The sequence below is a fragment of the Podarcis filfolensis genome (genome assembly GCF_964270895.1).
Source record: "Podarcis filfolensis genome assembly, chromosome: 4".
Classification (NCBI taxonomy): Eukaryota; Metazoa; Chordata; class Lepidosauria; order Squamata; family Lacertidae; genus Podarcis; species Podarcis filfolensis.
In genome coordinates, this window is record NC_139607.1 from 50752947 (window position 1) to 50767543 (window position 14597).

Below are 14597 nucleotides of genomic sequence, written 5' to 3' on the forward strand. Positions count from 1 at the left end.
GGGCACACTCTTGGTCTGTGCGCAGGAGTGAGAGTCGGACTTCCCAGTGGGGCTGGAGTAAGAAGTGCCAGCCGCCGCCGCCACCGCTCCCGCCGCCCGACGATAGGGAACAAATAAAAGCACAAGGGAAAGCCGAGCGCCGTCGTTCGGCATCGCCGCTTACTCCGCCATGCCGAAGAGAAAGGTTGGCGACGGGCGCGCGCACACTTTAATGTGCGCCGAGAGCGCGTACTCCCTTCTCCCTCCCCGAGCTCCTTTACCCTTCTCCTTCCCCTTGTAAATGTAATATATTTAGATATAAAAATATAGGCGAGCGGGCTGTCCTTTCATACTGGGGGGGGGGGTTCTTTTTTTCTGCGACGACTTCGTCGTGAGGGCCCAGTTTTCGCGCTCCTATTCTGGAGGGGGGAGGGGGCGTGACGGTTGTAAATGGCCGCGAGGTTAGCCGAACTGCGGCCTGTAACGTCTCGCGTGCCCGTTCAGTTTGGGCAGCCGAGGAACGACCGTCGCGCAGGTTCAGGAACGTCTAGAACTTTTACGCGGACGTTGGTTAAGGATACGGCCTCAGGTTCGAATTCTCAACACAGCGGCGGGAAGGGGGGGGGCGTGTGCGCGGTGACGTCAGGGCCCCTGGACGGTGTAAAGCAGGCGTTAATGCGCATGCGATGTTTCGCTCTACCGCCCCCGTTCCTTTCTAATACTTTATGTTCCATTGCAGGTGAACGCCGCTGAAGAAGAGGTAAGTAGGAAACATTTGTATGGTATTTTAAAGCATCCAGGAGGATTGTTAGTATTAAGCAGACCATTAATACTGTTTTCTTTTGCTTTGGTTTGCTGTAGCCAAAAAGGCGATCTGCACGCCTGTCTGCTGTAAGTATAGAATTGCATTTACTTCTTATTTACCCATTATGTTTATTGTGAATATTAGAATCAAAACGTAATAATTGTGTGGTGTTTCTCTTTCAGAAACCTGTCACTGCCAAAATTGAAACCAAACCAAAAAAGCCAGCTTCAAAGGTAAGAGGTTTGGGGGAGGGAGACAAACAAGGTGTCTGAAATCCTTTTTGGAAGCTGGCTGAAGATATTATTTCATTGTGAAATGGAGCAATGTTACTACATCTCGGCAGTAGAAGCAGGAAACTACTTTGGGACTCAAGTCACGATCGAAGTGTGGTCACTCTATGGGCCACATTCCACTAATGGTGAGGCCAAGGGTGGAAGCTGGCATGGCAAAATTCATGCCCATCTGTCCCCCGATACAATTCAAGGTTCGGTACTGGAAAGATAAAAGCTGGGGCTCCGGATTGTCCATATGCAGCTGCGGCTTGAATTTGGCATGTTTTCCTGCCATGCTACTTTTGGGGGTTTGGATCCATTCAGGAATGATTAGGAGCTCCTGAACTTACCTGATGTCTGCCAAAAGTAGCATAGGAGGAAAACGTGCCAAATTTAAGCTGTACTAAATTCAAGTCACAGCTTCAAAGGGATTTTCATTTGTTGTATTTGTACACCGTTTTTCCACAAACTGAATCATGCTCAAAGTGTCTTACAACAAAGAAACGGATGCATTTAAAGCAAGCAGTACAAAAACAATTTCTTAATAACAAAGCAAAACAAAAACATAGTAACGTAAATTTATGTGATAGCTACCTAGTGTAGGCTAGTGGTGAAGAGTTTTCTGATGAATTGTGCCTTGGTCATGAACTCACTAGCTGTGCTTGGCCAAACCAATACAGTATATTCTCATTCTTTACCTCACCAGGGTAGCATGGGGATAATATTGTACAGACTTGTTATAAACATTGCTAGTATATTGTATGTTCAAAATGTTTCATATACCAAAGTGCTCACTTTTCACTAGGCTCTGAGGCTACTTCTCTTGGTGGTTTCCCAGCTGTTTCCTCCCACCATTCCTCTCTAACCAGTCCATGCATCACCTGAAGCAACCATTTTGCTTCAGCTTCACTGAAAAGGGCAAGAACATCAGATTAATTCTATTTGGGTCTAAACTAACTGTGTTATGAACTCAGTTGCTGGTTTATTTGAACAAATAAATAATAAATCTACAGTTAAAGAAAATAAAATAATTTTTTTTGGGGGGGGGGGAGAATCCTTATCCAAAATATCTAATATCAGTTTACACAGGAAAATGGAGGGTGGTATCCAATGCTGGGCAAGACCTATTTTAGTATTCCATATAGACCAGTGATGGCCAAACTTGGCCCTCCAGCTGTTTTTGGACTAAAACTCCCATCATCCCTAGCTAACAGGACCAGTGGTCAGAGATGGTGAGAATTGTAGTCCCAAAACAGCTGGCGGGCCAAGTTTTCCCACCACTGATATAGACTGATTGTAGTACAAACCTTGGAATAACTAAGAACAGCCTGATATGCTCTCACCATGCTAACAGCTTCATTTTTTCCAATGAATGATGCTTTGCACCATGCATAGAAATATATGCAGTGAGTCCTGGTAATGTGCTAAGACAACACGGCACTAAAAGAGCACTCTTTGGGGCTAGATGCAAATATGTGAGCCAGCATAGCAGTCCTGGCACCTTAGATCTTTCCAAACATGTTTTAATATGATTAAGATCAGTGCTTTTTCTGGGACTACTCAAGGGTGCACAGTACTGGCACCTTTTTTGTCCTGGAAGAAAAGCACTGATTAAGACCACAAATCTTCACATTCTGATGAATGCGTTATTTTAAAAGACTAAATGCTGATTGTCTTATTTCATTGCAGGATAAGCCTGAGGAAAAGAAAGCCCCAGCAAAAGGGAAAAAGGGACCAAAAGGTAAACAGGCTGAAGAGATTAACAATGAGGAAGTAAAGGATAACTTGCCTGCGGAAAATGGAGAAGCAAAAAGTGATGAGGTAAATTTTATGGCTTTGTTGTGTATTCTATAGTTTTCTGGTTTAAATTCAAAATGGCTGTTTTGACTTAACTGGCAGAGAGAACGTCCCAGCATTGCCTTGTATGGATGTTACATGAGGACACTTAAAACAAATTTAATATCCCTTTCCACTATCCCAGAGAAAATATTTATATTGGTAAAGGAGGCTAATGAGGTAGGAAGAAGTGGAGGAGGAGTTGGCATTGGGTTTCATGCCTCTGTATACCTGTTTCTGGAAATTGCAAGTGGGGAAAGTGCTGTTGCACTCTGGTTCCGCTTGCGGGCTTCTCATAGGCATTTGGTTTGCTACCATGAGGATAGGCTGCTGGTCTAGATAAGTCTTTAGCCTGATTCAGCAGGGATTTTCTTACTCTGGGTTGCTATGCATTTTAGTAAATTCTTTCATCTTCCACTAGCATCTTTCAGTAGTCACACTAGTGGATCTGGCATTTTTTTTCTACTAATATTCCCAGTCCGGGCTCTTGCCATCCTGGATGATCGGGCCAAGTAGATCAATCAGTTCACCAAACATATGGCGAGTAATATAATGAGTTTCTATTCTACATTGAATTTTTATATCATTTCAAAAGTAAGCATATACTTAACAAGATGTTTTATTTCTAAACTAGTCAGAAACATCATTGTTATGAAACACACAACTATTTCAAGTCCTTGAATTTAAAGTTACTCTGTGCCAATTGAAATGAAGCCTAAGGACAAGCATTAATCTAACATTTTAAGTATAAGCTTGAGTGTTTGGAAAGTTCATCATGCATTACAAAGTTCTGCACGGAATTTGTATTGTCCAGTAATTTTATGAGTAAATGTATACTTTGTTAACCACAAAATAATCTTTTAGCAGGATATGAGTGCAGAATGAGTATCTTTCATGTGACTATATCATAAGAAAGCTTGATGGATTTTTAGTGAAATTAGTATGGAAAGCAGTACTGAGCATTCCTGAAAATCTACAGAAACAGAGTAAGAGAACTCAAACTATGGCTGTAAACTGAAATACCATGATGGAATATGAGGTTCATCAATGTGGGGCCATGTGTTCAATATTTTACTGTAGATAGACCATTAAAAGCAATGTTTTTCTACTTGAGGATTGTATATATTAATCCTTCGTGGCCAGTCACTCTCAAACTGGTTGATAAAAATGTTTTGGCTCTGTAATAGCACACAAAAATTATGTTGATCCTAGCTTTCATGTTTAGAATACCAAATAGCTTTTAAAATAATGTTTTAATAGTCCTTGGGTTTGAACTTTGAAACATATGTATATAACCATTGTTACGTTAAACTTTTTTCTTTTTTCAGGCCCCAGTATCTGATGCAGCAGGAGAAAAAGAAGCAAAATCTGAGTAACATCTTGTACAAAGTCTCTTAATCAGTGGTTTGTTTGCCACCATCTTGTACAATTCAGAGGAATATTTTTATCAACTATTTTGTAAATGCAAGTTTTTTAGTGGTTTTAGAAAAGACATTTTTTAAGCATGAGGGGATCCCTCCCTCAATATCCCATTTAACGTAGTTTTGAGTGTAAATGCTTTGTTTTTAAAAGGTAAAAATCATGTACTGGTTGTCTCTCTATATAACCAGCAATTAATGGAATGTTAGATTAAGGAGAAATTTCAAAATATTGATTACTTACAGTGCTATCCTATACATGTTTACTTAGAACTAAATCCCACTGGTTTCAGTGGTACTTATTCTTTAATAAGTGTGCATAGGATTGCAGCCTTAACATTCCAGAGGCCAGGGTGGGCAACTTGCAATTTACATGTGGCCCTTTAAAGCTATTTTTATGCAGGACTTCAGTTACTTTAAATTTAGCTTTGTTTCCTTAAATTTTTAGCCTTTACAAATAAATTTGAATATATGATGGAAATATATGCCCAGCATATGCCAGTATCGTCCCCAGAGGCAAACAAGTTGCTCACACCTGCTGTATACTGTGGGATGGTTTTTGTAATTGTTAAAAGAAGCATAGCACAGATAAAACGTTGACATGGTGACAAGTAGGAAAATGTCTTTACACTTAACACGTATCCCCCTCGATTTGTCATCAGTAGAATGCTTCCTCAGAAAACCCAACTTGTTCCCTGGTGTTGGATCTCCCAAATTTGTTTTATCTGTGACAAGAATTATTTTTGGTAGTGGTAGTTTATTTTTTCAACAGCTTTGTAACGTGTTGTGAACGGTTGGAAATCTGGGTGTGTAGTGTGTGTGGTGTTCAATTACTGAGTAGATAAAATTTCTGGTTAAGCAGACATGACTTTCACATGACAGTATTTGAGACACTGGTACTTTTCTACTTTGAATTAATGGTCTATCAAAGAAGTCATAATTGTCAGATGACTGGTTTACATTCAAATTATTGGAAGAAGAATCAGTACAAATAGTTAATGTCTGTGGTTCATCAAACAAGATCCAATAAAATATTGGTCATAAACATTTTGTGAGTGTTTCTCTTCGGCTTGACTGAAAATTAACTGGGATGTAGATTTTTAAAAACAAGCAAACGTGCAGTTGTATTCCTATAACAAGCTTTCACTTTAGTGAATGAAATTTCAGTAGTCTATGGTTTTATAGCCATCCCCAGTATCTGTTGTATGGCAGCTTAGGTATTATACGCAATGTTTCTAGCCTTTTTTTGCATGGAAGGAGAGTTGGAAAGATAAAGTAATGAAGAAACTCCATTGATCAAGCACACAAAAGTAAATGTGGTCCTTAACCTTTGCTTATCTTTGTTTGACTCATGAGCACAGCATTGTTGAAAATTTGTTAGCAGCAGGCTCTTCTAAGAAGTGAAATTCACGTGACAGCAAACTTGAAAACTTTCTCAATGGTAGAAACTTGCCTATATTCCCCTTTATTTATATCTCCTCTCTTTATAGTCCATATAAGACTTGGAACAACTACCGAGATCAATAATAAGACAGTCTATACCCTCAGGTTTACAATCTAAATCAACAGAAATGAAAAGGGGGGGGGGAGCAAACATCACAATTTTAAGAATTTCTAAAAGTAAGTCCTATTCAGTAAATCAAAGGGACTTATTCCCAGATAAGTGGTGTTAGGATTGCAACCTAAGGCACTAGTTCTTATATCAACAGCAAAAATGAAAATGGGTCCCTCCCCTGAGCTGATGTGTTTTCTTGGTTTCCTAATCTCTTCTGTCTGATGAAATGGCTGCTGCCTGACAGGTGACATTTAATGGAGTGATAAGCCTGATGGAGCTAGATTCTCAGAGCTTTAGTAAGCACTGTACAGTTTTGCCATTATGTGAAGTTCTCAGAATCCAAACAAATAGCAAAAACTTTGGAACACTTAATACTCTACTGAAAACTCCTTTTTCAGTAAGACAGGATCAGTGGCACAGAAAGCATAGCTGCTATTGAAATAATATGTGAAGGAGAATGTTTGTCCTGTAAAACTTGTAGGTAAGGAGAACAGATGAATACAAGCTTGTATTTAATATCCTGACATAGAAGCACTGTGAGTCTTCTGTCCACCATAGAGATAGTTTTTTGCTAGTTGGATAGGGGGATGGGACTTGTAAAGAGATCCAACACATCTTAACAATCATAGTGACACATCGAAGAACAAGCCTTTAAAGCCAAGACTTGCCAAAATATCTCTATTTTAAATGTGGGTTTGGCAAGGTAGCTAGTATAGAGCAGCCTCACACCCTGATAATTCATGAGAAATTGGTGCAAGCAGTTAAATATTTCCACAGAAACTTATTGAGGCACAGGAAGAACAACACATCCAACTTGAGTGACACCAACTTCCATCAAGACCTATTGCAAGATATGAGTTCACTTGCAATCAGTGAGCCATCTGGAGGCTTCTACTACAATAGGCTATTAGAATATGAGTAGCCGGGGACTGTCCCTCTGGAAGCTTTAGCAGCACATGCAGAAAGGAGCTTCAAGCACCTTGGCTAGAAGCCAAGTCTTACAGAATCTTGTCTTCTAGAATCACATTTGAAACCATCATGTCTTGGAAAAAATGGGGAACACCATGGGAAAGCCTATGTGAACATGGAAAGTCAACCAGTCCAAGGAGATTGAAGATCCATCAAGTGAAATACGCTTTTGCTCTAGATGGAGTACTTTGAGGGGTGTGTGTTGATTGTCAAGCAATGGAGGTGACAATAGCCTCCACTGGTGTGGTTCTCCCTCCTGCAAGGCTTTCCTGGAGGTTCCAGGTGCTCTCCCCCCCCCCCCCCGAACCATTCTTTTCTTTCCTGTCAATTTATAGTCTGCCCTGAGTACTTTGCATAGTTCAAAAGGAAGGCAGAAGTGACCCTGATTATGGCCAATAAGGGTCAAAGACTTTCCTCAGCATACTGTGAAACTACTGAAGTCAGTACCAGAGGCTTTCTTCCTCTGGACCTCTTCTATACTCAGTCTGCTTGTCACTTTGAAATTCTTAACCCTGAAATTCTTAAACCTTTATTGACATACACAATTCCAATGGGGTTCGGTACAATAAAATCACTCCTCAAAACCTGCATCTTACACTTAAGTTAATGTACAACATTCACGAATCCTCATTGCGTGTTGCAGAAACCTGGCTACTATCTCCATGTTATCCCCATCCTGATTAAATGTAAGGAAGGCTACTGTACATTTGTCTGAATGCCACTCCCTAGGGCCTAGAACAACCAACTGATAAACCTAGGGTAGATCAAATAGATACCAAGGGCAGTGCAAAAGAACTTGTGACTGATTCGATTTGTCTTATGTCCACAGGCGCATTGTCTCAGAGTATTTTCAGGAATCTAGTAGTGTGGGATTTGTGAGGACCTCGGCAGCTACAGGGGCGTTGTGGTTAAGGAGATGCTGGTGATGTTCTTTCCAGCACAATGCAATAGCTTGTTTATCTTTTAGAACCATACTATATATCACAAAATGTCAAAATAACCAACAATAATGCTAGAAACAACATACAGCTTAACTGTGAATGGCAGTAGCTACAAACTACACACAAGCTTACTGAAATTAGAGTCCTCATACAAGACCAAGTCTTGATCGTGTATTCTAGAGCTGCAGTACTGAATAATGTTTCTCCATATAGGCTACAACCTTCTCTGTCAATGGACAGTTATTAATTTAGGCCTGCCTTGCAAAATAAATTTTCATAAGTTACTAGCCCACAAAAGTTGTTATTAGTCATCCTGCCTGTACAGGCCTATTCATGATGTGTTACCTTATTTTATTTAATTTATGAATCTCCTAAATTATTGAAGCAATTTCCCAAGAAAGAATAAGGCAATATGAACATCCACAATAAAAGATATAAAACAATTTTATCAAAATGTTTTCCAATTCAATATAGATACCAACTGGGATGAAAATCACTTAGGTGACTTCTTGAAAGATGGAGGTTTTCAACAGGCACTGAAAAGTATATGCCTGGTATGTAATGGGTGTTCCAAGGGGTAGGTGCCACTATGCTAAATGCCCAATTCCTACAGAACCAACCTTCTGATAAGGTATCTACATGAGGCCCTCTAGTGTGGTTGGGTATATAAGACGTGATCTTTTAGGTATCCTGGTGCCAAGCTGTGTAGGGCTTTTGTACACCAATGCAAAACTAGAACATTAACAGGTCCCACCCATGCAACCTTTTTACACATTCATTTGCAACAAAACAGGAAGTATTATCGAGTTTTCCATTTTGCCTGAACCAGGAAACCATGGTAAGCAGCTTCAGAACAAGCCAGGATATGAACCCAACTTCAAATCATAGATTTAATGATAATAATTAAGTGTCCTGTTTCTATTTTCTGATTAGTTTAAATCAAATTAGTAAGTTAAAATACCTCCCCAAAGCGTCCCTGGATGGCAAGGAAATCTTTCAAATGACTTGCCAGCTGCACTGCGTGTGGAATCTTTGTAAACTACCTCAGTTAATTATCTTAATTGGTCCAGCACCACAAGTTGTATTTAGGTTAATTACCATTCTCATCTTCACACCTTAATCACTGATAATAATAGATTTTTTAGCCTGGATTCTTTTATATACATATTGTGATAAATTTTTGGTTTGGAACAAGTCGTGGAATGCCTTCTCATTGTTTATATTTTGGTATCAGGTATACAGGCATCTTTTTGCACCAGCCTGGGTGGTGGATGAGAACTGAGTATCCTTCCCATTGTAGTTGTAGCGTTGTTGAGGTTTCTCTTGATTCTGTTTAATTTATAGTCTAGCAATGTTTATGTATTCCATGATTTGAACTGGGAAGGGTGAAAATAAAATACTTTGTGACATAGTAAGCTTCCTGCTTAGAAGGCTTTCCCTGTCTGATTTCACTTCTTAGCACTGGGCAGGGAGTAGATATTTAAGATACTCTTTTAGGCAGCAACTTATGACATCTTAACTAAATAATCCTCTATGGTGTTAGATATAGGCTTAAATGGTCCCCACTTGTTTGTGTGACATGATGGGCAATACTAATTCCATAACCAGCTTTATCATTTCTTCTTGTGAATGTAACTTCTAATGCCAGCCTTGGTTTGGTTTTTATGTGTTTGTCTTATGAAGCTCAATTTTATTGTTTGGGTTATATGGATAACATTCAAGAAAGATTCTAAAAGAAACCAAACATAGGGTGGGAAACCACATGCTCCAACTAGGCAAAACACTTACAATGCCCCTACCAAATAACACAGACAAGTAAAAAAATCAGGCAACAACCCCCCTCCAAAACCTGAATTACGGGAACTTTTTTTTCAAAGACAGGCAGGGGTGCTGGTATCTGAGGCAGCCACAGTACCAAGAGACATGATGCTGGGAACTCTGAGTCCAGAACAAGGGCACAACCATGTCCTTCCACAAGAGATAGGACCTGTCAGAGGTATAACACAAGTTGCCATTGGCCCTTATTTAAGGTTGTAATGCTACGCATGCTTACTATTACTAGGAAGTCTTATTGAATAGTGTGTGACTTTGGGGGAAATATATAGGATCAGACTGCGCTGAGTTAAAAAACGATACTAGTAGTAGGGATAATTCCAGAGAACCATCCGAAAAGCCCTATCAAGAAGTATACTTGTGTTGTTTTTATGTAGTACAGGCTTTTGAAGAGTAAGTAATCTTTTCCGTGAACCGCCCTGAGACCTCCGGGTATAGGGCGGTATATAAATTCAATTAATAATAATGATGGATTGTACCCAAAGAACTAGGGCCAAGGGAACTTTTAAATTCCAGAAGGTCAATCCCATACCTTTCCCCCTCTTCTTCACACATTTCCAATGAATAATTTGTTCTTTATTTGTTTTTGTTTTAATGTGTTACGGTTATTGTGGGGTTTTGTTTTAATGATCTGCTTTGACAAGGCAGCACACAAAGGATTCAAATAAGGCTGGAATCCCATGCGTGTTTACGTGAGAAAGTCTAAAATAATGGGACTTCACACTAAACCGAGGCACTCCCCAAACGCTCCTTTTATTTAGGGAAGCGCCAACATTTTCCCCTTGGAAAAGAACAGCCAGTCCACCATTAGCGTTTGTTTTGCAACCGATCCGCACTCTTCCTCGCTTAATTGCAGACCTAGAAACATTTGCCTGGGAATTAATGAACAAAACTCTCCTTAACAAAGGGCGACTTATCTCCATACGTAAACCTGCCTACTGATTTTCGCCCGCACATTGTGAAAGACCCTGACCAGAAAAGACATAGGGCGAACCAGGGGAGAAAACCTTGACAGATTCGCATCAGCCTCTTCGGGGGATTATCTGTATGAAAATGGCGCATTGTTTTTCCGGAAGAAGGTGCCTCTGTCAGCGCCGTCCTACATGTCTCTGGAAGTAAGCTCCACGGCACGTACGGACTTACTTCCAAGTAAGCATGAATAGGCTGGCGCTGCAGGAGGCAGCCAAGCGAGCGCTCTCACTTCCCTACAACGAGGGGCGGGAGGAGCCCTTCGCCGCTCGCTCCCATCCCTCCCCACTTTAATTCTCCACGAAGCCTCATCCCCAACTGCCAAGTCGAAAATGGCCGCATCTCCTTCCGCGCTCAGCCATCACAGCCTTTCACCACCAGCACCACCACCCTGTCCTCACGTAAAGCAGCCTCTTTACTACACGACGATACATGAGTGGCGTTTCATCAGACTGCGGTCTCTGTGTGTTTTTTAAACTTTTAAACGCAACCATTTCGTTCGCTTCAAAGGGGACTATTTCACCCCCCCCTTTCCCTTCCCTATTACTATCCACTCCGCCCCGCCTTTCCTCGGAGCTACGTCAGAGGCGCGCGGGGCGCCTCAGCAGTAATGGCAGCGGGGCTGGGCAGAGATTAATGTAGAGCGCGGCAGTGGCGGCGTCGAAGGGTGGTGCGCAGACGACGGACGTGCGCGCTCCCGCCCGCCGGACCTCTCCCTCATACATACAAATAGAGCGAAGGCGCATGGGGGAGGGGAAGCGCTGATAGGATTATGTCGAGCCAGGCCTGGGCCGCCGCCGCGCCAGACAGAGCCCTCAGCCCTAATCTCCTCCTGGCAACAGCGGCCGCTGCGGATATGGCCGAGCCCTTGCCGGCCTCCAATTCTCCTTTGGGCGCCGGCAGCGGCCCTCTGCCGCTCATTGAATCAGGTAATGCGAAGAGTGAGCGCCGGCTTGGTGAGGAGAGCGAGAGGATGGAAGAGCCGGGCGAGGCGAGCGCTCGCCGTCTCCGCCGCCATCTTACTGAGCCTGGTTATGAGTTACAGTCACCTAAGGGGGATCCCCCAACCCGCCCCCCCCGCCGCCCTCCCCATCCCCCAACGAAGCCCGGCTTCGACTTCATCTCTCCTCTTTTTCTCCTTCTCGCAGAACTGTACTTCCTCATAGCTCGGTTCTTGAGCACTGGGCCTTGCAGGAGGACGGCGGAGGTGAGTTGTTCTTCGCCTGCACCCTCTGCACTGCCCCCACCCCACCCCCGCGAAGGGCGGCTTCATAGCGCCCCCCTTCACTTTGGTCAGAAGCGGCGCTTCAAAAAGCGAACGCGAGCAGAAAACCTCCACCAGTGCCAAATACCAGCTTCTTTTTTCCCCCTACAGGTGCTAGTGCAAGAACTGGAACAGTACCAGGTCTGTGAGACTACTCATTTTTTTTTAAAAAAAATTCCTTTTATGCCACTCGCTTTTACCCCGCTTTTTAATAATCCCAATGTCTTTTAGAGATGGAAACTATGCCATCTGTGCAAGTATTTGTAACAGCTTTCTTTTGTGCCCCGTTCGCTCCAATTCATCTGGCTTTTCTCTCCTTCCCCCTTTCAATTTTAGTTGCTCCCTAAAAGATTGGATTGGGAAGGAAGAGAACATTGCAGAAGTTATGAAGACTTGGTGAGACTTTTGTTGTTTAAAAAAAGGAAAAAACCCAAACAAGATTTGGATTGTTGAGGGGGGGGATCAACAGTATTTGCTTTTTCAAACTAATCGTGATATTTTTCATTCTTTTAAAAGAATGTGTTGTTTTATGGAAGGTATTTATTATTGTGCTAGTCAACAGAAGCCATAAATGGGGACTCTGGGAACAGAGGATGTTGTCATCTTAGAGAGGAGGCGGGGTGTGTGTCATCAGGGCTTGTTAGGATAAAGCAGTCTGAAAAAGAACCTTTATTTCTTGGTTTCTACAGAAGATTTGCTAAATAACCTTAATCTGACAATATTTTATTGTTGGTTACCCCAAAATATGCTTTCCTCAGAAGATAAGAGCTGGCTTCCACTAGAGGGTTGAGTTGTTTAATGGCTTCAAATTTACATTGAACCGCCTGGATTAGGATTTAAATAAGTGTTCTGAAGATTCAGTATATTTTTAATGGATGCTTATTATTCTCTTCACAACAAATAACAAGCTCTTCCATGTAGCCTTGGAAGCTGGTGGGGAAATGAGCAGGACTTGAAATGCTGTACTGTAGGGTCAGACTTTTGCATCTGCTTTGTTCTTCAGCAGCTCACCCTCCTCCCTCCAAATGTTAGATTGTTAAAAGCTTGAATTGCTTAAAAAATTATTATACACCACAATCCTAAATGTATTTTTTTAAGTACCATGGATTGTAATGGACTTTCCTTCATTTAGTATTCTTAGGTTTGCACTGAGTTTCATATGGGATTCTTTATTTTTGGAAGCTTAGATGTGAATTATAAGAGGAAACATTCCTCTTTTAGTTGAGAAAAATGCCACCAGAATTTTTAATGTGATGGTAATATGACATTTTCAGTTTTGTAGGATTTCTAAGTAGAGGTGCATAAGATGAGCTCCCTGGTTCTCCAGAGGTGGTGAACATATGGCATAGAGGGTTACACTGGGACAAAACTGTTTGTTATGTTACATTGATACAGGAAACAGTTTTTGCTGCATGAGCAGCCAAGCCCGAGTGAGGACTGCAACATATTATTGTGAAACATTGTGTCCCCCCTTTTTTAAAAAAAGGCTACTTTGCTTGCATAAAAAATTGACATTACTCTTTGTTTAGCTTAAAATGTTTTTAAACAATTCTGTTTTCATGTCTGTGAGTTTGGGTCTGAAAAGGAAATGATAGATATAATTCAGTCAGTTGAGAGAAATGGAAAAAGTTTTCATAGATTTTAAATACTAAAAATATATTGCTGCTGTACTACATTAAATGCTTACAGAAATATTAAATGGATACCTGCAAGAAAATTTTAGTTGAGTAAATGGAATGTCTAGAGCAGGGGTGCCAACTTGAATAAAATATTGGGGAAGGGGCACAGGTAAGCCCTGCCCATCATAATCAGTTACGAGGCACAGTGCACACACATCATTTGAATGGCAGTGCCCGTCAGTTAGGGGGCGGGAGAGAAGAGACCTCTGCCCCTAGGAGTTAGCACCTATGGTCTAGAGCAGTGTTTCCCATATGGCCCCCTGGGAGGCCCCAGGATATTCCAAGGGTGCCCCAGGTGAAAATCGCGTAAATGGGGGTTAGCAGCATGAGGATAGCCATAGAGGGTAGTGAGAAGTGGAAGAAAAAAATCTTTTTTTTAAATAACCAGGCAATCAGGATTTTTTATTTATCTGCTTGGCCAAACACAAGCAGGTAAGGGGGTGGCCCACCAGGGGTTGAAATCCACCTCAGCCCCTAGCCGAGCGGGGTGGTCTTGTGCTGCTGACTTGCATCTAGTAAATAACTAAGTGTCTACTCAGAAGAAAGCCACACTGAGTTCATTGGGCCTGGTAAGCTTGTGTGGGGCTATACGCAGCCAGGGGTCCTCTGAACGATAAGATCTTTTTCAGACAGGTCAGTGAGGACCACTTGCTTTTAAAAATTCTCCCATATATACAGAATTCCCTGTGCACCTTTTGGACAGTATCTGTAGGATTTCCCCTCTGTGTCAAATAACGGGGGTAAAATAAGTGTTGTTTGCTTTTTACAATACATGGAAGATAGATCTCCCTCGGGAGGTTCTGGATTTTCCTTTCTTGGAGGTTTATAAGCAGAGGTAGGATGGCCATCTGTCATGGAGGCATTAGCATCCATGTTTTTCTGCTTCAACAATATTTTATTATGTTCCTATCATTCTATGTAATTGTATTTTGTATAAATTATAAAAATTATAAATAAAACATGTTCTGTTTACAAACAAAACATTTAAATAACTGCTTTTCTACCGGTAGGATGGGGGGCAGGACATGGGCATAGCCAGGATTTTATTTAGGGTGCAGGCTTTGGTTGGGGGAGGCA

General features: G+C 41.6%; 3 protein-coding genes across 4 annotated transcripts in view; 2 read left to right on the plus strand and 1 right to left on the minus strand.

Moving 5' to 3' along the window:
- B3GALT5 (beta-1,3-galactosyltransferase 5) overlaps positions 1 to 14597 on the minus strand; it is a 132287-nt gene that overhangs the window by 83251 nt on the left and 34439 nt on the right. The window lies entirely within an intron of this gene.
- On the plus strand, positions 42 to 5355 carry HMGN1 (high mobility group nucleosome binding domain 1). The gene is made up of 6 exons (XM_083608822.1): positions 42 to 184; positions 719 to 739; positions 841 to 870; positions 967 to 1017; positions 2746 to 2877; positions 4221 to 5355. The coding sequence occupies exons 1-6, from the start codon at positions 170 to 172 to the stop codon at positions 4266 to 4268; spliced, it is 297 nt and encodes a 98-aa protein (XP_083464948.1). The 5' UTR covers positions 42 to 169; the 3' UTR covers positions 4269 to 5355.
- Positions 11155 to 14597, plus strand: part of BRWD1 (bromodomain and WD repeat domain containing 1) — a 47941-nt gene continuing 44498 nt past the window's right edge. For both annotated transcript variants that reach the window (XM_083608741.1, XM_083608742.1), the window contains exons 1-4: positions 11155 to 11506; positions 11726 to 11784; positions 11953 to 11982; positions 12178 to 12237. In XM_083608741.1, coding sequence (XP_083464867.1) covers positions 11350 to 11506; positions 11726 to 11784; positions 11953 to 11982; positions 12178 to 12237 — 306 coding nt within the window. In that variant the 5' untranslated portion in view covers positions 11155 to 11349. The remainder of the gene's footprint in view (positions 11507 to 11725; positions 11785 to 11952; positions 11983 to 12177; positions 12238 to 14597) is intronic.

Coding starts and splice junctions, on each gene's coding strand:
- HMGN1 (XM_083608822.1), top strand. Junction 871..966: donor GATCTGCACGCCTGTCTGCT/GTAAGTATAGAA, acceptor TTTCTCTTTCAG/AAACCTGTCACTGCCAAAAT. Junction 2,878..4,220: donor GAGAAGCAAAAAGTGATGAG/GTAAATTTTATG, acceptor TTCTTTTTTCAG/GCCCCAGTATCTGATGCAGC.